The sequence below is a fragment of the Camarhynchus parvulus genome, chromosome 2 (assembly GCF_901933205.1).
Source record: "Camarhynchus parvulus chromosome 2, STF_HiC, whole genome shotgun sequence".
Classification (NCBI taxonomy): domain Eukaryota; kingdom Metazoa; phylum Chordata; class Aves; order Passeriformes; family Thraupidae; genus Camarhynchus; species Camarhynchus parvulus.
Window position 1 is genome coordinate 34,712,001 of NC_044572.1, and position 27,487 is coordinate 34,739,487.

Sequence of the window (27,487 nt, forward strand, 5' to 3'; positions counted from 1 at the left end):
GGTTTTTAAATAAAAAAAGAACTGAAAGCATGGGTTGCCTTTTAGTGCTCTATTTATTGTTTTCAGATGTTAAAAAGGCTCTTGCTGTACAAGAAATGGTTGTAATCACTTGCTATCACTAGAGACAGTTAAAGCAATTGTGTTGTCAAATTACATTTTAAAAATCAAAACAATATTGTAAATTGCTGTATATGTGATCATTCCCAGGATATCTTTGATAAATATGCATTCCAACACATTCCATTATGTTATTCCTTTAAAATTCCTCTTTCTTCCTTTAAATAGAAATAATGAAAATCTCTTTTTTTCCTACTTGAATTAATTCAGAAGGTCCCTTTTAGGGTCTTTACCATATCTTCTGTAACTCTGACTCTAGTAAAGCAAGTGAGTAAGCACACTGATTTCATTTATGTTTTTGTTCTGCTTGGCCTGGGCTCTAATTTCTAGCTGACCTGTACTTTACTACCATTTGCCCAGACACTGTGGCACAAAGCAGTGCTAATTTTTACTAGGACAATGTAGACTCATACAGGCAAACAGAGGAGATGAGAAAGCACTGCCTCTCCAGTCGTGTTCTGAAGTCTTCCCTGATTTGAGCAAACTTTATAATTTCCTTTATGTTCAGAACTCCAGACAAAAGGGTGGACTTGGGAGCACCAGACTGCACCAGGGGCAGTGGGGGAAGCTCAATTCACCAGAGCAACTGACCACAGCAGCTTGGTCTGACCTTGTGTCCTGGACCTGCTCAGCATCCCTGCACTGCCCTTACTCACCCCCAGAATCTGCAAAACCCAGTTGGGCTGAGGAAGGAGCGCCACCCTTCACTCTACGTGTTTAGTCATATGTTGGTGATCTGTGGTGGTTTGAGCCAGCTCTTACTTTGCCATCTAGATTGCAAAGAAATAAAGAGAGAGAATCAGGAGAAAGGACATGCACCAACAGAGATTTCAGGGATCCAAAACTCCTGATTGCATTGCACTTGGACAATAGTCCTATTAAATGTGAATCATTCTGTGTATTATTCTTATTACTCATTCACCTCATATAACAAGCTTGATCCAAGCACTGCTGAAGTCTTTCCACTGACTTTACTGGAGTGGGATCAGGTCCTCAGTGCACATTAGCTGGGTGCTTCCATGTCCAGTTTTAAAGGTTTTGTTTCACACAGCCTGGAACAAAAAACAGAAAATACATCCTTAATGTTAACTGAGTCCTTTTTACCTTCTTTAGGTTCACTTTTTTCTACCAATGGAGTAAACTGATTTACTGATAACAAAGAAATGTATCCACATAATGATCCAATTGTTTAGGTACAAGTTGTGACAGGGGAGGTTTAGATTAGATTAGATATTAGGAAAATTTCATGACGAGTCGATAAAATTTGAAAGAGTTGTAAAGCATTGGAACAGACTGGTGGAGTCACCATCCCTGGAAGTGTTCAAAAGACATATAGATATGGCCCTTGAGCACGTGGTTTTATGGTGAACATGGTGGTGCTACTATGCTGATGATTGGACTTAATGATATTAAAGGTCTTTTCCAACCTTTAGGCTTCTATGATTTTATGTTGAAGTACAGAAATTACTCCGATAGCATTCAGAAAGGAAATGGGTACTTCAGGTCTTTGCCATGTCCTGTTTGCTTTGACCTCTGTAGTGAAAAGTCAAAAAAAGCTCTGGGTGAACTTCCTTTGACTTTGAAATGGCATATTGGAATAAGTCTCCTGGACTTATCTATTTGGAAATATTTAAAAGCAGTTGTTAGGTTGAAATGGTGTCTCTACTCAATAAAGTTATCACACCCAATAATGAAACTGTATAAATGAAAATTGATGTACACTTCTCTGAGACATCTCTGCATGCAATATCTTTCCCTGAATGTCTCTTTCTTTTTCCAAAATTGGGCCAATGAATTGTGCCCATTAAATCCTGAATTTACTAGCTGGTGGTTGCTGAATCTGGCCCTTATTAAATGTCCAGACAAGCTTGTTGTAGTTTATTTTGTAAAACGTCTGGTTAGAACATTAAATACAACAAGGAAAAATAAACTTAAAAGTAAAATGGTTCAACCCCTGCCCTACTGGGAATTTTTTTCCTTGATTGGATAGAAGCAGAAACAGGTCACTGTTTCCAAGTGAATTATCCCAAATTTAAAAATTGGATGAAATAATTTCTGCAAGGGTAAATCTTACCAAGAAGCACTAATTTTTTTAAAAGGCGGTGGTGGTATTTTTTGTGGGTTTTTTTTGTTTTATTTTGCTTTGTTTTGTTTTGTTTTTTCTTTGTTTGGGTTTGGTTGGTTTTGTTTTTGTGGTTCTGGTTTATGTGATTAGATTAGTTTCTACTAAAATGGGAAGATTTTGCTAGAACCAACAACATTCGCCAGTAAAAAGATTTTTTAAATAACCTTATATTATTACTCAGTAAAAGTCCTGCTTCTATTCATTTTTTGCTTATTATGATTAAAGGTTTCTTCTAACTGAGATCCTAGCTGTAATTCTTTTTAAAAGATAAATGAAAATTGTAGCCTATAAAAAATATTACATGTGAGTGTGCCAGCCCATGACAGGCTGTGCATCTGCCGCTGAAAAAAAAAAAAAAAAGCTGTTCCTTTAAATTTTTTTTGCCTTTTCTCATGGTCTGGTGTCCTCAGCAAATTTTTAACTTATCATCAGAGTGAGCAGTGTTAGCAATGAGCTTCTGTATTTCTTAAGCAGTCTAGCAGAAATTCCCGCATTAATTTTAATTACTCAAAGATTTTTAACAATCTGAGATCTGTAAAAGTCAGTATTTCCCCCTGTTATTACACAGTAACAGTGATAATATCATTATAATTCCCAAATTTAGCACTTCTCTATATTAGACTGAAGGGGAATGGACTGTCTAAGACATATTAATTAGGAAGTTCATTGACAGTAGGTCTGTAATGAATCCCTGTAATGAATTATTTTGAGAAATCCTCAGGAATGTGTAGTTACTATAAACATCACATGCGCTAGTACACTCAGCAAGCTGGGATGTTTTCAATAATGAAGCTTTGGTACACTGCGTGTTAAGATTTGCAATATTCCATCACAAAAGCTCTCAGAACAGTTTCAGGGAAGGGTTGCCTACTCTGTCACTCTCTTTCCTTCCCAGTTTGAATTCTGAGCCTTGGGACATGTTTGGTTTTGGTTGTTTTGAAGTGGCAGGTTTTGTTAACTTACTGCTCCATCCAGTCCTGATTAAACATCAGCTGTCAGGCCACCATCCTGCCAGGCTGTTCATGTTCCTTCCTAATCTTCCTGATATTTTTAATGCTTTGCTTACACTTGCAAATACCTTCACATGATGTTGAATGAACTGGGTGAAAAGTAGCTGTTCCATGGTTTTGATTAGGAAACCTCCCAAAATTAAAGACTCATTTCTATCAAAAATTGGGATCCTGAGTCATGTTCTACTGAAAATGAAATGTTTCCCATATTTCCATCTAAGTAGATGGAAATAAAAAAGGGTGCAGTGATAACAGTGCTGGGCTTTTCCACACATCCCCTCTGCACCACCAGTACTAATGTAGCCTCCTTAGGTGGTCGCCATGTGGCTCTCTTGGTAAAGCTCTAATTTGTTAGTGCCTTACTTCAGAGGTTGCTGGAGAAGGTAGGATGGGTATGCAAATGTATAGTAATGTAATTATTATGTATCAGCATTGTCATAGTGCCTGAAGAGCCCAATAAATTGTTCGGAGGATCTGTGGGCGGATGCTGAAGTAATAGGAAATTACAGTGACTGTGGGTGGTAGAACAGAAACCCAGAGGTAAAAATACCATAAAATGGGAGATATTAATACTGAAAGTATGAACCAGGAACATAAACCTTTCCTAAAGCACCCCCTGAATGTTTCTGTAAAGCAGAAACATCTTCACATCTTTAAAACTGGCAGGGCATCTCGCTGTTATGAACAAACTCCATGGATAAGGTTGCATCCCAGTGTTGTTTAGATATTGGGCAGGGAAAGCAGGGGTGGCACTGGTGTGATAGATGAGCTATGCAGCACTTATTGTCAACTGAGTATTACTTTGTGAAGTCATAATTTTGTTTTGCTCTAATTACCAACATGTTAATTAGACATTAACATAAATAGGGCACTCACTCCCAGCTAGAACCCTGCCTTTAGAGAGTGACCTCTGAGCTGCACAGTAAGGTGTGCATGAATTTCCACACATTTCACAGGCCACCTTCTGATGTTGACCACCAATTGAGAAACACTGCTCCAGGACATACTGGGTTTTACCCTACAGGCGTTTGGCATTTACTTTTTACACTTAGGTAAGATGCTCTCTTCAGTGCTCAGGTGGTGGGATGTTGCAGTTTACATGGGTCCAAATGACTGTGTGAGAAGCAAAGAGAGTTAGATGTGTTGTATTTCATCTCAAAGACTCTAGTAAGCTTGAATGACTTTTTGTACTAAAATGCTTTGAAGTACAAAGTTGTAGCTTCTTAGAGAGTCAAAACATCTCAATAACTTCAAACAGAAAAGGGAGATGCATGTTTTAGATTTGTGGCCATAATTTTAAGGAGGTAGAACACAAATACTCCGGTTATCTCTTTTCATGTGACAATTCTAGGTAAATTCTTACATCCCTTCAGTTATTATAAGTGACCCAGGCTTTTGTTTGAAAGAAGAGAGGAAAAAGCCCTTTCCACCAGTGAATTTCTGCCACCCCTCACCTACTGCATGATGCTGGGTGACTGTTTTTGCTAAAAGAGAAAGCCGTGTGCCAGCTGGATGGCTTCCTGTGGTAGCTAGGTTTTCCTTGGAGGTTTCCCATCTCTATACTAACTAGGCTTGACTACGCTTGGCTTGTTAGCTTTTGTGAGCATCCTTGCCAAGGTGGGATGACTGTAGGTAAAATGAGTGCAGCAGGGAGACAGACAGAGGCAAATAAGTAGGAGTGATCAAAGTCTAGAGGTTTGCTGGCAGCCGCGCCTCCTTCCTACGCGCTCCAGCCAGTGGGTCCAGTGCTTTCCCCTTCTCCTACAGATGAATCAACACATCCAAGCAAGCTGTGCCAAAGCAGGGGTGGGTGGGAGACAGCCCTAGCACTGTACAACAGCTGTTGTTTTGCCAGTATATTCAGTAGGAAATTCAGAACAAAACTTGCCTTTTGGACCGTGAATCTCATTAAAGTTCACCAATGACTGGGAAAGAGCAGACTTAAAAGGTTTTTGCTGGTTTAGTGCTCTTGCAATAGAAGAAAGACATGTAGATGTTATAAAAAGCTGTCTTAAAAGTTTGGTGAAGGTTTCTGTTGCCAGTCCTAGTGAGATGCTAGAAGTGGTGAAAAAGTGTATTTGCCAGCAAGAAACATTTATTAGTGCATGGCAGAAATTGCTTCCTGTTGAAATGACAAGATTTGGCAGAGATGGTGAAGTCAATTCCCTTTAGTTTCTTCACAAGGGTTTTACAAGGAATCAGTGGTGGGAGCCAAAAGATGTAGAGTAGTGGTGATACTGTCTCAGAGTTTCTTCGTTCTTGGTCTCCCCTTCTAAATTCAGTAAAAACATGTACATGCATTTTTACATGAAAGTATGTAATATGTATTTTACATGTATGTTAAAATGCATATACGTATTTTTAATTATTTTCTTTTGTGGCAAAGGCCTTAAAAACCAAAGTTATCCCAAAGCATAGAAGGAAACCTTTAGCTGGCGCTGCATGAAATGTTATAGCGCCAACTGCCAGTTTGCTGGGCAGTTAGTGTTTGATTTATACTTTCACATATGGGTTTGAGTGGGTGGCTCACAGCTTTTTGGTGCCTTATTTTCCATATTTTGTAACTTTGGTTAATGATTTCATTCACTGCAGTCCCTTTTTCAACAGCAGAGTCCTACCCTTGATGGGCGGCATGTTTGTAACTCTTCAAACGCTGAGCTCCTCCACAATGTTAGATCCCCCCCTTCTCCCTCCAGTTCCAGTAATGTCTTTTCCTTGCTATGCTGGAGGAGGAGGGGATCCTGTGCCAACTCTTTGAGCTCTCACTCAGCTGCTGCCTTCACAACTATAAACGTTACCAAGCGCCCCCGTTGTTTTCATTCTCCATCCGTATACTCTATACTCACTTGGAAGTGAACCTTATGGAAATTCTGGGTTTGTGAAGAACCTCGCAGATATTTCCACTTGAAATGCCATGGTAGCAATAACACACTGTGCCTGCAGTTTGCTGTCCACCTAGTGACCTTGAGCTGCTTTGCAGCCGCTGCAGAGTGAGATGCTGAGGTGGTGGCAGCTGTGCCCAAGGACCTGTGAGGGCCTGAGCAGGGGTGCACAGGAGGATTTTACAAGGGGGCAAATGAAAGGGAGTACAATGAAAATGTGCCCACACACACATGGGTGTGTGCACATCTGCACAGTCTTGGGTCCAGATGAAGGAAAAGACTCACTTCAACTACTGTTAGATGCATATGCAGCAATTCACCTCTGCAATCTGTGTGTGCAATCACTGACAACAAAAATTCAACAAAACATTCTCCTTCACCATCCTAAATGCCACTATGATAATTTGCAATCTCATATCCTTTCTGTTGTTTAGACAACACTGTCCTTCTAACACTTATGCAAAACCACATCACAGCAATGTGCAAGGTGACCTGCAAAATGTATAAACTCTGTGTCACCGCATTCGTATGAACAGTGGAATTTCTGGGATGCTGGCTGGCACTTTGTCCTGGGCTTGTGTTGATCATCTGTATTGAAGAACCATAACCTAGCTGGAAAAGTTGGCTTTGGTGGCAGTGACACACCAAGGGGCATGCATAATTCTGTTCAGTTTGCCACACCTCTTGCATGTAGGCTATAGAATTCAGAGTAATGCACACAGGCATAGCTTTTCTGCAGTAAGCAAAATCATGCTCAAACTCTGTGCACTTTGTAAAGCCTCTTACCCAGATTGCTTATGTTATCTAGTTCATTCCTGGGGGGTGGGGGCGTGTTAGGTTTGGGCTGGTTTTTTTTTCAGGGTACTGCTTCAGCACAGTATTTTGAGGATGAAATTGAAGCAGAGGGAGATAAAAGGTGTTCTGTGGTTTCTTTTTAATTCGAGACTGGAGGCAAAATGCCTCCAGATAATTTCTCAAAGAAAAGTCATTGTCTTCTCCCACTCTTGCTATTAATCTCTAAAATTATTGCACAATTTCTGTTTAATGTGCTAAGATTTCTTAATATGTTAAGACAATGTGGAAAGAAAAATTTGAACAGGAGGGAGCATGTTTCTTTGAATGTATAATTTTTAATCTTTTTCTGAAGTCTTCATCTGTCTTGCCAGGCCTTTTGCAGTTGAAAACTTCATCAAACTCAGTACGATTAAGAATATGTATTTTTATAATGGCAATTCATCAAAAGAACTGGAAATTCCTACAAATATTGGGAGTGATGGTCATTCAAATTTTGTGAAGGTACAGATTGCTTTTGCTGTTGCTGTGTTAACCGGCGCTGAAAAATGGGATTCCCATCATGTGATATTTTCAGTTCCAGAATTTTTTATGTGTTACAAAGGACAGTAGTGAATGTCAATGTATTCCAACGTAACATGGGCTTAAATGTAATAACATGCCTAAAAATATTGCAGTACATGTATGTTTTGCTGTGTTGCACAATAGCCATTATATTGTTTCCACAAACAAAAGTTTGGGTTCCCTCAGTCTAAATTTCTATTTTTATGATTTAGTGTGATGTTGCATTAATGAAGCCTTTTTTAATCAAACAGAATCAACAAGCCTAAATTTGAAGTATGCTGTGAATCCATGGAGTCTTCATACAAGTGTTTTTGGATGATTTGACCCTCATATTAGTGTGGAGTAACTCATGTGGATAGTCTCAGCAAGGACTCCCAGTTTTCCAGAAAGAGGGTCACCAGCAAACTGTTGTTTTCCACTCTAATTCTGGTGTCAGCACAAGCAGTCTTATGTTTTTTGTCAGCACATCTCTTTGAAGTTTAGTAAGTCAGTGCAGGTTCTTTGCTGACATTGTGATGCTGAGTGTCAATCAGAAACACCAGCTATTCGTACATGACCATGGCATTATTTGCAAAAACAGCTAGTCTGGATCTTCCCCCTCCCCCAGATCACTCTCACTCCCTGGATTGTTCTATATCTAGCTCAGAAGGACATATTTATAAGACTTGTTATTCTGACTCACTGAGTTGAACAGTATTACACAACTATTTTTCTGTCAGTCATGGGATAATATTGCCAAAACCTCTCTGTAGCTTTTCCTATGCATTTGCTGGTTTTGGTGGATGTTCTACTACTCAGCAAGGTGGGAAGCATTGAATGGGTATCAAAACACAGCCCCTGCTGCTGCAGAGGGTTACTCAAGCAACACTGTATAATGTAGATGCTCAGCTATCAACTTGGGGCATTGCGACAGTTTGAGTTGTTTTTGTTAATAGAGATCAAATTATGGGTGTAACTAGCTGGCAGTCTTCAAACAGACTTTTGCAAGCTGTTTACTCAGCTGTCCCACAGCAACAACTGCATACGTGAAGTGAATTCTTCCAGTATCTCTCCTGTGGTATATTTAATTTATCTTATTTTGCCACAGTGTGAGAGAAACAAATCTTGAAGAAAGTAGGATTCATGTCAGATTCTGCACTGCAGACAGGCTGTGAAACTGGCTGCACAGTTTGACATCGTGAGTGAAGATTTTGTTACTTCAAAGTATACTCTTATTTTCCAGTTATTTAAACCCCCAGAATCAAAAGGAGGAAGAGACCAAAGAAAAATAAAACACAGTATGTCTAGTATAGATGAGTTTTATTTTATATCAACATGGTTAATATTAATGATAATAATACCTTCTGGAAGCAGCTGCTGAGGTTTGTCTAATTCTAGTTTAAATTAGTATATGTCTAGTTTAAGTGGACATTATTTGGTCCACCCAAGAATTTACCAATTGATGAAACACTTGTAAAATAAACCATTATTTTCTTTTGTGGGGAAATCCTGTTAGATACATGTTGCTCTTAATCATATAACTTCTTACTTAAAATATAGTGATTTTAAGATCAGAAAAACACATTCATCTATGCCTCCATGGTTTTCAGTCAGAAGAAAATAACAAAAAAAAATCATTTTCAAAGTATGGACTTTGAAGACTGATAAAATTATATAGGACCCTCCTTTAAAAAATGAAAATACTAAATGAGTGAGGTTGTCCCTTAATCTTACTAAAATATTTCAGAATGCTGTTCTAGTGGGAAAAATTCCTGATAAAATTGATGGGAAAGAATTGGGAAACATTAAAAACAACTTGCAGGCACTTTTAACTGCTACTATATCCCATTACATTTTCTCTTCCACCTCAAATGTAATGAGAAAAAAAAAAAATAGCAGTAGTTCTTCAAGCAGGAGCAACAGAAAAGGGCTTGTGGTAAGAAATAATGCTACGGTCTGATTCAGAACTGTGCTGGGCCAAACTGTCTGTAATACTGAAATACAGAGCAAACATGAAGCCCTGCTTGCTGTCCTATGAAGCTCTGTGCAAAACCGTGTATGTGACTTGATGGATGTAGTGGTCTGAGGCATTTCTGGAGCAGGGAGGGAGGAGAGCAGGGGGAGAAGAGGGAAGGTGAGGCATTTGTGAGGAGTGGAGCCAATCGATCACTTCTGTCAGCTGCCCAGAAAATTAACTACTTTACAATTCACTGGTGTGTATAATATGTCATATTCCTCAGCTCCAGATTAAAAAGGTGTAGCAGTGCCGCAGCTAGCACCGAGACTAGCTCACTGTCTTGGGCTGGTGATCAAGTTCATTTGAGCATCTGGAGCTGGTTTAGAATTTTATTTTTTTTAATAATTCAGAAAAATTTTGGTGGGCTGCTTTCAACATTGTTTTTTAAAACTTGGTAATGTCTAGACTGATTTCTTACATTGCAAAACACACTGAGTGTCCTTTTCTCTGAAAAACGTTCCTTATGATTCATAGGTCCTGGACACCCAGGTCCCTTTGGACCAAGAGTACTCAAGCTATAGATTTTCATTGTCATGAAGGTGATAAAATGTATAAACCTAAACAAAAATATCCCTGGCTGCCTTCTGAGAACTCAAACACAACCAGATGCGGTGCTAGCCGGCAGCGCTGGCATGGACTCGGATGGACTGACGTGTCCAGGTTCTCAGATGACACGGAGCAGTGTAGCTGCCCTGCAGCCACCACCCAGCTGGCAGGGGAGGGCAGGGGAAGGGGCCTGCCTGTCTGTCTGCCCACCTACCTGCCTGTCCACTGCATTTGGTCTGCAAGCACTAGCCATGCAGAAAAAAATGAAATAAGCAGCAAAAGGTATGGCCTCCTTGCTTAGCTTTACTTGTTTTGATGAGCAATTTCTGAATTGCTTTTTGACTGCTGAATGGTTGTTTATAAACCAGGGAGAAATGAGAGACAAACAAAATGAGACCAAAAAAAAAAAAAAAAAAAAAAAAAGAGAAAGAAATAAGCCAGCCAATCAAATTTGGAATCACTGTCCTGCCAGGTGATGACAGAGTTGCTTCAGACTTCCTCTTTGAAGGTGCATTGCTTTGCTGTACTTTGTGGCAATGAAGGAGTGAATTTTTTAGCTGCTGAGTGAGTGGGGCTACCTCATGTAGAGAAGATAAGCTGTGAATCAGAGGAGAAAGTTGTAAAAAGTTCTCTGTCAAAAAAAAAAAGGCTCCTTATTGAGTGCATCTTGGTCAGAGCTTTGGGGAACTACAACTGCTGAGCTAAGAGGATGTCAGAGAAGAGAGATAACTTATTAAATTGTAGAGCAAAGTACATCCCTACATACACCCTTGTGTTCATACTAAAAACCCTATGTACGTGATCTGTTCATCTGAATAATTCTGTCTTTGACACATTACATGAGAAGAATTGTACATTCACTGATTTGTTAGATGAGTTATATCATTGGATTTTTGTTTACATGATACTGACTGCCCAAAGTAGCCACCTAATTAAAGCTAAGATACATATCTAGAGTTTTTCTATTTTCTGTTCCTAGATTTAAGTTACTGCCTGTAGAAAGGCGCACAAAGATTGATTCTTTTTGCATCCTGGAGACTTGCAATTCCATTGGCAGGAAAGAGCTAAAAGGAGCAGTACTGTTGCCTGTTTGTAAGAAAGTCCGTGCTTGGACTGTGGTTCCCACTCTGCCACTAAGAGTTTCTCTGATATTGAAGCAATCTCCAGGTTTTAGTTCAGTGATGGGTAAAGCGGGTGTCCCACCGCATCTAGTGACACTGCCTTAATCTTCAAAGCAGTGTGAGGTGTGGCAGTGTGGACCTATGCAGAGACACCTGGCAACTTCCACAGTTGGGTCTGATGTTTACAAAATGCTTTAGGATTCCTGGAAAGCATGAAGGCTTGTAGTTCACTCACAGCAGATTGTGTCACCAATTCCCAGGCCAGTTGCCTCATAGACCTGAATTAACCAACCCAGCACTTGGATATATAAAATATTTTAAGTAGTGTGAAATTGTGCCTGCTATCAGAGAGCACTGATACAGCTTCCAGCAGAGCCAGACTCCATGAGTGCTGGCAGGTTCCCTTCTGCCTGCTCCTATCTGCAGGTGGCCACCAGCTAGGTGGTGGTAATCCTCTCCTAAATTAGGCCTTTGCTGGATGGGTCTTTATTTTCCTTTGTGTCTGCCTGATGTTTGAGTGAGCAATATGATTCCATGTGAGTTTATTGCAAACCCAGGCTGCTGCTGTACTAAATAAAACCAACGAAGGCTCAGAATTATATGGAACAGTTTTGTATTTAAATGTAACAGTTTAATTTCACATTATGCTGCTACATATACCAGATTTTCTGCAATACGGCAGCAAATGCTTGTTTCTCTTCTTTTTCTGCTGTTGGCAATGCAATACCTGTAAGCTTCTGGTTTTGTCTTTGGGGTAGTTGCTTATATTTATGATGGCAAGGAGTAAAACATATTGAAACAGTCATGGTTACAATATTTATAGATTCTGAATGCATATTAAATTAGAAGCAAAGGAGAAGCAGAATTACATTTGTTTTGTAACACTGTACAGTTAAAGGCCAGAACCACTCTTGCCAAAGCATCTGCAAATGCTTTAGCTCCTAGCTGAGAGTCAGAACTACATTGCTAAACATGGGTGGATGGTGTAGCACAGCACAAGTGTCACCCATTGAATGAGGAACCCCTCAGAGAATCTGGCGAGAGTAATTAATGAATCCATTTGGAAAAGTCAGTGCCCTTCAATTAGCCTGAATGCAGCAAAGCAGATGGGATCCCATCCTCCAGGGAGAAAATTGAGAAAGATCCTAAGAAATACTGCTTTGGACTGATTTATCTGGGTAATTATAAGCCTCATTTGCACGAAACTGTTCAATATGGCTGCAGCGAGAAAATTAAGAATTTATAAAATGTTGATAGGTGGTCTAAACTATCAGTGGTAGTGGAATCATCTGTCAAGCAGGATCTTGGTTTAGAAAATTAAACTAATCATCAGCCAGGAGAAGTAAAAGGCAAACTTAACTGTGAAACTGAATGGTGGAGGAGACGTATTTATAGAGAACCTTTTTTTTTTTGTTAGAGGCTCCTTTGAGCTTATGTGCAGTGGAAACATTCACTGCCATCCTGATTAGATATGGTGTCCTGCCTTGAAGTATCCTGCAAGAGTTCAGAAGGCAGAAGAACAAATCTAAAAAATTCAAAATGCTGATTTTCCTTAAACATCTGGTGGTGCAGGAGCAAAATGAGAAGAGCAATGAAAGAGCATTTGAGATCATGTGTGTCCTAGCCTTATCTCAAGGAGACCCCTCTGTCCTTGTCATCAGTCTCATTTTCAGGTCAAAGCATTGCAGGACTTACCTGTATCAATGGGAAGCCGTATGTGCCTTTTATGTAGACACATAAAAACTGGAAGCCAGTACATCTATATTGCAACTGTGTTTATGCATGACAGAAAAAGAAGTGAGAGAAAAATAAACACTGTTTATGACAGCATTGGAATTGCATAGAAATGATGGTCTGCAAGTTCTAGGGCTGGAGGATTTTTTTGCTACAGGGAAATCACACTCCAGCACCGTGGACTTCCCACATATCTTGTGTTTTTGGAAACACTTCAGCTCAGATAGCTCTAAGAAGCATTTTGCACAACAGCTTCTGAATTTGGATCTTCAACAGTCAGAAGTCTGAGGCTTTTTAAGAAGTGGCAAAGAAAACTCATAGTCCTAGACAGGCAGAATGATGAAGTGGCCTCACCACTCTTCCAGCCCTCCTAGCTCAGGGCATTTCTCTGCCATTCCAAAGCCAGCCTTCCCCCCCCCCCCCCCCCCTCCCAGTCCCCCACCATTTTCTTCCTCCTCCACAAATATCCGTTTCTCAAAGATGACAAGTGTTGGTGGGTACCTGGGCAGCACACTCCTTGCCCTCTCCTACCCCTTCCAGCAGCTCTGTGCTGTATTAATGTGTTGGTTTGAACACTCTCCCCATTGAATTCAAAATTCAAAGTGTATTCAACTGTTCTAATGAAGGAAAGAATTCAGTTCTGGGCAGAATGTCAGACATAACCAATACTTTTAGGACATGGAACTGATGGCATCAAAGCTGTGAGGATTTCACTGTAAGCCTGCTTTGGACATTCACTGGTGTGCACAATGTGTGCTGTTAGATTTTTTTATTTTTTTCTCTTCTTACCTCAGAAGGCCTGAGATATGCAGGGATGAGCACACCGGCTGGAGAGGTGGGGGCAGGATGTTCCCGCTCCGAGTCATCCTCTCAGCCCGACAGCAGGCGGTCTGAGACTGGCACAGTTTGGCCTGTGACTGCACCTTCTCACCCTCTGCTGATAAATAAGCAGGCTAATTGAATTAATAAACAGATAGCTCTTTTCCCTGCCAGCTGGAGCACCATCAAAACGTGTGATAAATTATCTGTCAATGCCTTAACTGCAGAGAAAAAATGAAAAAAAATAGCTGCCTCAACATTTCCTCTCCAGTTCTTCTCCCACTTTTCCCCTTCCCCTGTCCACCCAAGCACCTGATTTGGTTTGTCTCAACCCTCCTTGCCCCTGGTCTTTTGTCCTTTGGCAGAACTCCAAAGAGAAATAGCAGTGAGAGGTTCACTCATTTGGCCAGGCCGCTAATGGGTTATTACGACTGTAGGCAGGGCAGACGTTCCTGCGGCTCACTGGGAAAGAGGAACAGAGGCACAGTTTTGGGGCAAGACTGCCTGTGTCTCAGCTGCCAGCACACAGCCATCTCCCAGTTGTGACCTTTGGCTCAGACAGAAGCTGCACATGAGGGCTGCAATCAAGCAGGAAGGGCTGTTGTTTAATATCTTCATCCCTGTCACAGACAGAGGGGTCATGTGCACTTTCAGGTTTGCAGATGGCACCAGGCTGAGTGGCACAATTGAAGCTCCTGAGGGATGGGATGCCACCCAGAGGGACTCTGGACTCGCTCAAAAGTAGGCCCATGGGAACCTCATGAGGTTCAACAAGGCCAAGTGAAGGCCATGTAACTGGGTTGGGGCAAATTTCAGTATCAACACAGGCTGGGGGTGAGGGGATTGAGAGCAGCCCTGCCAGGAAGGACTTGGGGATATTGGTGAAAGAAAAACTGGACATGACCCAGCAATGTAAACTTGCCACAGCTGTATCCTGGGCTGCACCCAAAGCAGTGTGGCCAGCAGGTCAAGGGACAGGATTCTGTCCCTCTTCTCTACTCTCATGAGACCCCACCTGGAGCACTGCATGCACCTCTGAGTTCTGCAGCACAAGGAAAGATATGGGACTGTTGGAGTCCGTGCAGACAAAGGCCACAAAGATGATGAGGGGGCTGGAGCACCTGTCCTGTGACGACAGGCTGAGAGATGTGCAGCTGTCCAGCCTGGAGAAGAGAAGGCTCTGGGCAGACTTTATTGTGGCCTTCCTGTACTTAAAGGGGTCCCACAGGAAAGATCAGGACAAACTTCATAGCACAGCCTGCTGTGACAGGATAACTAGTAATGGTTTTAAACTAAAAAAGGGTAGATTTAGACCAGATAGCAGGAAGAAGATTTGAAGACAATTCTTTATTTTGAGAATGATGAAACACCCAGAGAAAAGGTAGATGTCTCTGCTTATTGCAGGAGGCTGAACTAGACAATTTTTGAAGGTCCTTTCCAATACACACAGTTCTGCATTTCTATGATTCTATGAGACAAGGCATCAGGAAGCCTTACATTGACTTGCTGGTGTGCCAGACAAAAGGGGGAACTTCATCATAACCTTTGATGTGGGTAATACCTGAGACTTTTTTGTTTCAAAAGAGAGGAAAATGATGAGACAGAAGAGGTCAGGGATTTTCATCATACTGTCAGAATGTCCCTGCCATCACCTCTCAAAGTGGTGCTCCCTTTTGGAAATATCTGTGTTCCTCAATACTCCTAAGTAACAGGAGATGGAAAAGATTTCACGGCTTCAGATGCTTAACTAGGATGTAAATAACTGAACTTCCTGTGCATTACCTTGATTTCCAACATGCTTGTGTAAGTGCTTGTGTGCCTTTGCTTGGTCTGGTTTCCCATTATCACATCTCCTCTGTAAGTTTCCCAGTAAGCAAGCTGGAAAAGCTTCCCAGTCCTTCTTTTTCTAAAACAGCAAGAAATGGGAGATGCTGCAGAGTCTGAGATGGAATGAGATCACAGTGTTATGTTCTTGTTCAGAACATGACATTTTTTTTTCTGGTGCATATGTCAAATGAATCAGACAATGGTGGTGTCAGGAAGATGTATAATGCTGTCTGCAAGGCAGGGAGAGGAGACAGGAAGATGTGTTAAACAAGACGGTATTTATGCCTTTCTCTCTCACTCCATAGAAGTACACAAGAAATATTTTAAAAAGGAAGATAGGGTGATAGCAGGAGCAACTGGACCCCTCTCATGCTTTTCAGAAGACTCATTTGTGCTGTGAAGGACAATGAGCACAGACAGATAACTGGTGTGCAGGAATTGTCTCCTCCCAGGATGCTGGCAGCTGCTTTGGGTAGGTGAGGAAGTGTCTGGTTCTGGCATCACCCCATTTCCACATTGGTGCTCACCCAGGAGGATCTACCTCTCTCAGGGTGCAGGTTGCTACATGGACCCTCCTCCTATCTGTCCCCAGACAGGCACCCTCTTTCAGGAATTTGGCCTTAGATGGTTATTTATGCCCTCTTCCCACTGGCAGGAGGAACAGGGAAGAGTCCACAATGAAATGATGGCAGGATATGCTGTACCTGTCACTTAGTGCTGGAAAGGAAATCCTGCTTGTGTGACAGCCACTGCAGCTGTGGGTCTAGCCAGGCCCCTGACCTGTGCAAATTTGTTCTGTATTGTGGTACGTGCCAAGAGAAAGCCAAATCCAGCTGTCCAGAAATGACAGGTTGAGTCAATGGCTTACCAAGCAGGCAGCATCCTTCCCTTTGCTGGGGAAGGTGGTTATTTTGGTTTGCTCTGCCACATTTCTCTGAAAAGCAGCACTGCCAAAGAGTAAATATGCCACGTGCAAGAGAGTGAGCTGCTAATATACTGCATTTTACTAAGCCATTGCTTGTCAACTGAGCAAAGGGGAATGTGTGAGGATGCATTCCTAGCCCTTTCAAATACAAAGCAAAACCCATTAGTATAAATCACCAACTCCAATAAAAAAAAGAATGGTTGAAGGCTTCATTCTTTTTCTCTTGTTTCACACTGTAACCATCCCAAAGTGTATTAAAAAACCTTGTGGCACTGATAGAGTAGGCAGCTGGTATCTGGTAGAGGTTTGTGATGTTGCTGTTCCTGGAGCCTCAAGTGGCTTTGAAATTCAATGCTTCTGACCCAAGACACCACTGTTTGAAAGCAGCTGATACATGTGAAGTGGTGAAAAACAAGGCAGCAACTTGAGCTGTCTATGAACAAAGGGGGATGGCATTGCAGGTGGAGAACAAAAAGGGCAAGATGGAGGGCAGCAGCTTAAGGGATGGACTCAGGGGGACAACATGGGAAAACCTGGCAGGGCATAAGAGACCTTACATGGGGGCGTAATAGGACAGTACTTATCAACACTGATGTGTTCTGTGCTGAATATTCATGATATCCATTCATATAACTCTCAGCATAAATTATATTCATTTTATGACCGTGAAAATTGACACTAAACTAACCTGTTCACACTTTTTATGGTTTGTATCTACCTACATGCTGTACTGGAGTGCATGTATTTAAAAACCACTAGACATTCCGCTTTCACAGCTAGATAATTGAAAGCTGTCTGTGAATTAAAATGCTATTTTCATTCTTTTGGGTTAGATAAAGAAATAAAGCTTTAAAAAAATGTGAAATAGCCCATAAGTACCCTCTCATTTTATATGTCCTTGTACTGTACTTTATATTCTAGTCATTTCTTCAGGAAAAAAATCCATGAATGCTTTAAAAATGTTTCAGGAATCACTTACCTTTAGAAATGAAGAAAAAAAAAAAACTTCACCTGAAACTGCATGGTAATGAGACAATGTCTAATTACCTGCAGTGAATTCTCCAGTCAGGCCAAGGGGGTAATGAACATCAATACTCTTTCACAGAGAGCCCTGGGATCTCTAATGGCTGTAAGTGGTCAGGGCTTCAGTTTTACATTTCAGAGTCTCGTTGGTATAATCTTGAAACAAAATCTACAGAGCAGATCATGTCCTCTGTGCTCTGTGTGTGTGTGTGTGTGTGTGTGTGTGTGTATGTACGCCCTTGAGCTCTGCACATCTGGGACGAAATCAAAAGACTTTTAAGTGCACATGTATCCGATTTCTGGCTTGCTAGTAGCCCTTTAAATGTGCTGGGTTTAATCCAGGAAAAAAGAGTATTCAAAAATCACACCAGTGAAAGGAAAAAATAAAACCCCAAGTTTTATGTACTTGGATGGCATTTTTCTTTGAATATGAATGACTTAATCATAATCAGCCTTAGTGAGAGGTGGGTGATGAAAGTTCAGAAATCTTCTGACAGGAAAGACTTTGAACCTGCCCTTCTTGTGTTCTTGGTGTGTGTTTTATGCTCATGAGAGGGAGAAGGAAAGTAAGCAATTTGCATTGTTGTCAAAAAGCTGAAGTACACATTAAGGGGTCTCAAGGCTTCAGAGCAGTATTCTGAAGGGAGAAATTTTTGCAGTGCTAATCCCATCTGATCTGATCTCTGAGTACAGATTAAAATATGCAAACCTAGCGTTCCTTGCAGCGTTAGAGTGCCCTGATTTGAGGATATGCTCTATATCTGGCTTGTATAGGAAATTCCTCAACTTCCTCTGAAATCAATTCCCACTTTTCTCATTAAATACAATCATAAATGTTCGTTGTGTTCTCAGGCAAGATATATATATATACACACATATAGCAATGCAAGCCTGTACAAACACTTTCCACTTGCATTGTCCTGGAACATGGAAATATGATTTTAGAAACTTACAGCATTTGCTTGCAGGAGTGAGGAAGACCTGAGCTGCAACCCCTCTGCCAGATACTTTGCTAAAAGTGCTTTATGTCCAATGTGAAAAAAGAATCTATGGTGCCTCACCTTGGGAATGAGCTTTAAAATGGATCTAAGAGAATAGATCATGAAGATAAGCAGTACAAACTCAGGTTCCCTTAAGTCCAAGGTTTCATAGTGTCTTACAGTGTTTGATTAACAATGAGTGATTTTATTGCCACCTTTTTTTTCTGTGTTTTCCACAGGTGACAGTGTAGCATGCATGGGAATAGCCCATAGATTAACCTGGAGGACTAAGTTAGCAAAAGACTATTTGGAGAACAAGAATGGTGATTTGATATGTGCCTGCCTACTCATAGCTTGCAACTCAGCCCCACTTTCTCTTGGTGGAGTGAGGGATTGATTCAGAAGGATAGAGGTGAGAAAATGCATTAATTGAGATAAAGACAGTTTAATAGGAAAAGCAAAAGTCACACAGAAGCAAAGCAAAACAAGGAATTAGTTCACTTCCATGAGCAGGCAGGTGTTCAGCCATCTCCAGGTGAGCAGGGTCCCATCAACCATAAAGGTCACTTGGGAAGACAAATGTCATCACTCCGAGCATCTCTCTCTTCCTTCTACTTCCCCTCACTTTATATCCTGAGCAGGACAGCAGATGGTATGGAACATCCCTTTGGTCAGCTGGGATCAGCTGCCCCAGCTGTGTCCTCTCCCAGCTTCCTGTGCACCCCCATCCTGCTGGCTGGTGGGGCAGGACAAGAGGCAGAAAAGGCCTTGACCCTGTGCAAGCCCTGCTCAGAAATAACAAAAATGTTGCAGTGTGTTATCAACGCTGTGTTCAGCACAAATCCAACACACAGTCCCATAGTGGCTACTATGAAGACAATTAGGTCTGTCCCAGACAAAACCAGCAAGTAGGTAATTAATCCCCAAGTGTCAGGAATTTTGCTGTCAGAAACCAGCCTCTCCAGGGGTAGGTAGCAGCTAAGTAGCTGCTTTTCTTTTGGACTCTGGCACACAGTGGGGAAATCAGTCAAAAGTTGGTTGTATTTTTTGGATCTTTCCATTGGTATTGTGTGTTGAAATTATATGACACCATTTGCCAGTAATAAATCACTTTGCTGTCTTTTGTATGATTACATAATTAAATATCCCTTGTCATGGATACACATGGAGGGATTGACTTAGACTTGCTGGGAATTAGGGGTTTGATTTTTTGAACTTTACATTTCCTGACTCCTGTGCAAATCAAATCCAGTTGTTTAATACTGATTTGAGAAATGATTCATGCAAGAAATAGTATATGGTGAGAAATACAAACCATGCTTTCAGTGAATTTTCTGCCTTGATAATAATTTACTTGTTCATTAAAAATGCATGTAGAACAGGAGCAGAGAATTTAGTTTTTTTCTAATCCTTAAAAAGGTGGTGCATTGCACAAGGATATTGGTACTTATCTGTTTTGCAAGGTGTTCTGAGATGAGCAGAAGGAAATTGCTGGGTGGAGCTGGGATGTAAACTCACGTATGTTTTCTGGAGCCGTGGCTGTTCTCAATGAAACACCATCACCAGAAGATGGCAGTTCCAACAGAATACCCTTGAGCCACCCTGGCTTCGACCTGCATTGGATCACTGAAAACTGGCAGTCATGCAGAGAGTCGTCCGTCACTGGGGCTGATGTCAGCGTGGCTTCTCACAGCTCCCCCGTGCCCCCACTCAGGGACACTGGAGCAGCTCTCGCAGCTGACCCATCCTTGAGCAGTGTGGTGTCTATTAGTTTTATTGCTGCTTTGATTGTTTGCAGTTGATTCTTGCTGCTTGCCACTGAAGTTTAATTCAGTTTGCATTTGGAAATACAAGGGAGAAAATTTGTTGTTTTTATTAGAGGCTGAGCTGCGCTGAAGGCTGGATGACGATCCATTGTTCATGTTGTTACAAAATCTGACTGAGTGGGGAAGCAAGCACAAAAGAAGGGGAAAGTATAATTCAGATTTGCCAAACAGCCCGAGAATAATTCGAAGATTAGCAATTTGGCACTGTTTACTGGCAAGTTGTGAATTAAATGTATCCCACTTTTCTCTTTACATCAGTGTATGTGTCACTTCAGTTCTGGATTTCATGGCCTTCTCATACATCTTACTCCTCCTTCTGTCAATAGGCAGGACTGTATTTTACTGCACAAGAAACGTAGGAGAAAGCATTTAACGTGGCATCAGAGACATTCTAATTGCCAGTCTCTGAAATGTGCTCATAATATCTGCAGTTTGCTTATTGAGTGGAGATGAATCGCTTCCAATTTACTTTTATGAATGCAAGTGGAACATTTGTGAAGAGTGGTTTCTGTTATTTACACTGTGAAATGCTTGTCAGCAGCCAAGTGTAAAAGACCTGGGTGACATTTATGCTAAGTTCTCTTGTTGCAGTCATAGTTAAAGGAAAGGATAATATTCAGTGTGATGCTCTGAAATGCACTGGGTGAAGTTCTGTTCCCAGCTTTAGCTGTCCCTGGCTTAACTCTGTATATTCATTTTGGGTATGATGCTTAGAGTTGAAAGGAAAGCTTGACTATTGCTTGCGAGAAAACAATATTAGTGACAATGAAGTCAATGGTATGCTTGCCATGAAGTTTGGCTAATCACAATCACCACTCTGAGGTTGCTACTGAACTGCAGATGTGTGGCGATGCTTGATGTATGTAATCCTTTCTGATTTCCCACCCCTCTGTAGACTCTTCTGTCCCCTGTGGGGAGCTTATTAAACCCTTGTATTATAGGGACTAGAATCACAGCCACTAGTGCAAGAAAATATCTTTGAGATCATATTTCATGTGCCTTCCGGGGTCTGATATAATCTCCCGATAAGAATATACCAGACATTAACTAGATACTGCAGGTGGACTTGTCTTTTTCCAATTTAGTGGGATTTGGGCATGCAGACCAGAAGGGAAGAGAGCTTTTTTTCTGAGTGCAGCAATGCATACTTATTTGGAACAATTCAAACCTATTCAAAATGAGCATTCCATGTCTGTCTCAACCTAAAATTCAGCTGGATGTTATAGTAGCTTATTGTTTGATGCAAGCACAGAGCACCTGTAAAATTTAAGGTTGTTATCATTTCTCAATTGAGAGATGAATGGAGAAAGTTGTATTTTATAGTCATACCCAGATTATGGCATAAAACATGTATAGCCTGTTTTAAATATGTTATATAAATATTATAAATATTGATTAAATATTATAAGTATTAATATACACATGAAACCCAAAAAATTATTTGCCTTTTTAAATGTGGCAAAAGCAACCTCCAAATTTACAGGTTGGTTTTGGCTTTTTTTCTTTCAACAAACTGAAAAAAATGCTGTCTGTTTTTTGCTAACAATTTTTGAGAAAGAAAGGGCAAAAACCAAGCCAACTTTGAAATACATGTCACAGTTGAGGAAAATTAGAAAGCAGCAAGATCCAGAATAGCAGAAATATTAGGGAAAGTGATACTGTTTTTTATTCAGGATCTCAAATGCTTGAAGGCTGTTTTTGGCAGATTTGGGGTTTGCCCAAAGATGCTCAGTGTATAAGTTGGATCTATGCTGATAAAAGGAAGCATCAAGCAATGAACTGCACCACGATGTCAGTCTTTATGTGGAAGAAGCACTGTGAAAACTCTCTTGTTTCCAAAAAACACCCAATACTCCAGGCACAAGGATAACTTCTTTGAGGTGTTACCTTCATGTGGCATTCAGTGGGGTAGCTTCAGAGTAAATGTGTCAGTTAGGGCCATTGCCACAAGAAACAGTTCTGTGTTCTGTACAGGGAACACAATGCTCATACCCATGAAGCACCAATACTCACTGTTTCCCTTTCCTCCTCAGAAGATGACAGTAGATGTACTTCTGACTTCCTGTAGGATCAAAAGGGAATTATATTTATTCACTTGATCAGAGGCAAAGCAGGCTGTTCTCTATGAAAGATTTCTCTTGCTGTCCATGTCACTCACAGTCACTTATTGAAATGTTATGACTGAGTGGAAATCAGCTATAACTGATGTTGGCCACTATGTTACTTTGATAAAATAATAAAAATAATCAGTAAGGGCCAAAAGTCATGAAAGGTGAGGACCTCCATTTCCTCTTGGCTTGGTGGGGATTTTTTTTAAATTGCCTTATAAAAGGGAGAAAAAATGGGATTGTGCCCTAAAAATCTCTGGTATGAGGTTAGCAGATATTTCATGTTTAGGTGAAAGCAGGTCTGAGTAGCAAGTCTTCTGTTTCAGTCCCAGTTTGCAAGCTGCCAGGTCCCTGTGGGCTCTGGCAGAGTCAGTCACACAGTTCCTGAAAAAACTGAACGGCTGCAGAATTGGATCTTGGGTTACCATTTCATTCTAGAGGGGATTTGGTGGTGTCGTCAGTCCAGTAAGTTCAATTTTTATGCCATCACATTTTATTTGACACTAAACTAAAACAGCTGCTTGCAATTAGCACACATGAAAGGAACAATAACAAAAGTGCAGCCTGCCCTTCAAGCACTACACATGCTCAGTGCAAAGAGTTTACCAAGTTCTGGTGATTTTCCCTCCCTCTGCTCTAACTGAAACATCGAAAACAATTGATCTCACTGAAAACCAAATGAAAAAAAATGTTTATCGTTCCCTGAATGTTTCTGATTGGCAGCAGTGACTGGTTATTGGAAAATTTAGGCTGTTCCAGATGTGGGCATGAGCAGGACTCTTGCTGCTGCGGAGCTGATCTAAGCATGAAGTTAAAGGGAGGCAATGCCCTGGGACAGGATGATGTAGAGAGCTGGTTTCTTACCAGGACTGGGATCCAGGGCAACTGGTCCTCCCTCCCATTGGGAACAGTGAACAAGGAGCTTGTAAAATACACAGACCAAATGGAAATGACCCCTACTGACTGAAACCAGCTGCATGTCAGACCTCTCACTGTCTCTCTTGATTTGCTATCTCAAATAAATGGATGTGATAGAAGGGCTACAGAAAGAAAACAAAATAATTTATTCTCCTTGAAGTTGCACCACACTAGCAAGCTTCAGTTTTTACAGCTGAAAAAAATAATGTTTATTCACAGATTAAGTTTTTCCCTCCTTTTTTTTCGCTTTGAAAGTCTGCAGTTTAGAAGACATACTGTAGCTCAGTTTCAGAAGTCTGTGACAAAGAGACATGGTAGATTTTGTAAGGTATTTGTCACATAAAACTTCTGGCTAATGAGAGCTTGGTTGTTTTGCATTTAGATTCAGAAAAAAAAGTTATAGCAGCTTTTTGGTGCTTTGCCTTAGATGTGCATGGTGGCTGAGCTCCATGAAAAACATCTTAGTGAGTTGTGAAGAAACATGACACAGAGAAAGATTGGACTTATTGATGCATTTTTCCCCATATTTTTCCTAATACACTCCTGGGTAACACCAGTTATTCTGAGCATTGTGAGGAGCTGCTTGAAGTAACCATGGTAGCACTTGAATTCAGGAACAGTTAAGGACAACAGCTTCTCCAGTCCTCCATTTGATGCCCAGGATGGGTTACTGCTATTGACATTAGATTGCCCTGTGTTCTGACTTCTGAGGTAGAGAAGGAGGTACTTAACCTCACTGTCACCTTTGATCTCTAATTTTGAGAAGATCATCAGGATGGGACACATGCCATGCAGTTATGGTTTGATAGACTTTTTTAAGGAAACTTCTTAAAAGACATCAGTCTAGACTTTATTCTTGCAAACTCACATACTGATGTGTTTTACAAATATATCTTTTTCTTTTTTTTTTAAGTCTTGGTCAGCCAATAGATCATTAGTGAAAGAAGCCACCAAATTTAGATTAATAGATCTATTAGAGTGTCTTGGCAGAATGACCTTCATGAAGTCTGAAAAAGCATGTGGATACAAAAACTTGAGGATGACACTTTGAAGTGAATGTTACTTCTTTTGCCTTCCACAACTTTCTATTTCTTCCTCTATTTTTCTTTTCTTTTCTTCCCCCTTAAGAATTTGTTTCTTTCTCACTAACAGTTGTACAAACATGATACAGTAACAGCTTTGAAAGTAGAAGCCTTTACCTGCTGCCTTGCAGCGTTGCAACAGCCAGCTGTTATTTCAATACAAAATAGACTGCAATCCCCATCTGTAGGTTGTAAGAGTCTGGTAGTCACTCTTTTTGCTTTAAAGACAGAACCAAAATGCAGTTCAGCCTGGCCATTGTTCTTCTGCTGGCATTTTCTGTCACATTGGCTTATAGGATCTTCTGACAATCACCTGTGGCCCACAGATAGATATTGCTATGGGGAAAGACTCACCTCTGTGCCTCCTACCACTGCATTTTTTTACTGATTGTCCTATGGTGAAATCTCCTACAGATGAGTTTTCTACTATTCATTCTATCCTCTGGCTGGATATGATGTAGTTTTTGGGTTATTCAAATTGTGCTGGTTTGGCATCAAGTGATGCCACACACCTCCTTCCTTTGTTTTTTATCTAAACATTTTCTGCTAATTACTTGCATTAGTGAGAGTAAATCAATTTACTTTGAAAATATAGAGTTAAAGAGGTCTTGGGTGGCTGCCTGTAGATAATGTTCTATGTTGAGCAAGAAGAAGAACCATGGATGTGAAGGAGGTTTCTATGGGTTTGGAAGAAACTCTTCTCCTAGCTGGCATCTGTGAGGCTCTACCTTTGGCACCCTCTTATAGGAGGCCAGTGATTCCAGTAGTCCAAGGATCAGATGACACCAGCAAGGTGTTGGTATGCCAGTCCACAGCTTTGGGATGACCCTGTAATTGTGCTGAAAGGGAACTTTTTTATTCTGTATTTCCGCAATATCCTTTGTACACAAAGGCCCTATGCTGCAGTTCAAAATGTTTCAACCTTTCCCATTGGCTTTTAGTTGTGTTCAGGAAAAAGTGAACAAATCCCACTGGTACTAAGGAAGGTTTTGCTCTGGTCAGATTCCAGGGCCCAATCCAGTGGCATGTGGCATACAAAACAGAGAGAGGTTAGCATGTGATGAAAGGACAATGCACACTTGAACTTTTCAGCAAACAAGGAGGATCAGGTTGAAGCCATCCTCATTATTTTCCCATCTTTATGATGAAAGAACAGGTTGGGTACTAGTATAACAGAATTTGAAAAACATCTAAATGTAATATATTTTCCAATGAGTCTTTAAATAATGTCTGAAGTAAAAACAAGATGGGCATTTTGTTTCATCTTTATTTTAATCAGATTTTCATTTTTAAAAGTTGTGAGAATACAAGATTGTTGAAGGTAACTCTCCTCAGCTGGCCAAAGAGAGAGACAGTTATTTTTCCTCAGAAGCACAGTAGGAAATGCGTAACTGTTAAATTTCAATTCAGACATTTTAATCTTTAAATATTTGCGGTGGAAAACTAGATTAGACCCTAAGAATATGTTCTTTTTCTAACTGAAGTAAGATGCCTTTTAGCAAGGAAACAGCAAGAGAAAAACTAAATAAATCTCAAAACACAAGACAGGGCGCCATTTCTGCAACAGCATTTCTGATTGGTCAGATCACCATGTACAAATATTGAATTTTCTGCCTTGTTCTGTTCCAGAGATTGAAGGCAGCACTGACTCATCATCCTGCCGCCATGTCGAACGGGAATATGAACACCATGGGCCACATGATGGAAATGATGAGCTCGCGACAGGACCAGACACCACACCATCATATGCACTCACATCCTCATCAGCACCAGACACTGCCACCTCATCATTCATACCCACATCAGCACCAGCATCCGGCACACCATCCTCATCCTCAGCCTCATCACCAGCAGAACCATCCCCACCATCACTCCCACTCGCACCTTCACGCACACCCGGCACACCACCAGACCTCGCCGCACCCACCGCTGCACTCGGGCGGACAAGCACAGGTAGACCTTTGTGTCCTACTGCATCTCTGAGTTTTGCTCTTGGGTGGAGTTAAAGCCTGATCTCAGTATTGTTTCTTCTTGCATGCATGTCTTGTTAGATACAAGCCCGTCGGGCTGCTAGCAAATGTCTGCTAATGGTGATGGGGATGCTCAAACTTTATTTAGAAAATAGAGTGAAGCAACAACTTGTTTTGCTGCCTAATTTACTAGACATTTGTAATTTCTTACTTTATAAGGAGCTCCAAGGCTTTTCAGTGCTCTGAGCTCTGCAGATTGCCACATATCCTTTTATGGATGAGGTTTATTACAGAGATTGGCACATTATATATGTTGCTTAATGTGCTTGAACCTGAACTTCTCAGGCCAAGATTTAACAAGCTGTATGAGTTCTACCTGCAGAAATACATTACAAAGTCTTTATGAAATGAAATGGCACTGGTGTGTGTGTAGCCAGGGGCAGTATTCAAGATTGGAGATAATAGAGGTAGTTCTAAGTAAGGATACACTGGCTTGGAAAAGATTAATTGATCCAGACTCTGTGAAGAGGACAGACATCTGCATAGCATGAAAGATTAGCTGTGAGTGCAGCCAGTACTTGGTGCTTGTTGTGGCAGGAGAAGGAGGAGGATGAAGCCAGTCCAAGGAGAGAGATTTAAACAAAGAAGGCAATTTAGACTTGTATTCATGTGACAAGTCAGTGAAGGTCTCCACTGAATGAGATGGAGGACTCAATTTTTTTGACCAGGTATATCGGCTTCAGCAATTTGGATAATTCGTTATCTGGACTGAATGTTTCTTGAACTAAGGAGCTAGTGAGCACAAACTTTAGCAGAGTCATTTTTAAGAGGAATTCTATTCATGTCTTAAAATGATAGGCTTCTGCATCAGGATCACACAAGAAAATCAAGCTCTGGAGGCAGTTACTGTAACATGTCAGGTCTGGAGAGCAATGTTAAGGAAGACAAACAGGCAGTGCATGGAATGTGAGGACAAAGAGGAATGCCAGCCATAAGAACCTCAATCTGTGAAGTATTGTGTTGCTTGCAAATACCTTTCAGACAAGCTCTTAGAAAACATTAAAGAAAATGAGAGTATTTGGCTGGCATCCCAGTGTCCCACAACATTAACTATTTACTAAC

At 40.9% G+C, this 27,487-nt stretch overlaps 1 protein-coding gene across 7 annotated transcripts in view; it reads left to right on the plus strand.

Moving 5' to 3' along the window:
- Positions 1 to 27,487, plus strand: part of CREB5 (cAMP responsive element binding protein 5) — a 256,976-nt gene that overhangs the window by 216,323 nt on the left and 13,166 nt on the right. For all 7 annotated transcript variants that reach the window (XM_030967720.1, XM_030967729.1, XM_030967693.1 and 4 more), the window contains one exon: positions 26,025 to 26,348. In XM_030967720.1, coding sequence (XP_030823580.1) covers positions 26,025 to 26,348 — 324 coding nt within the window. The remainder of the gene's footprint in view (positions 1 to 26,024; positions 26,349 to 27,487) is intronic.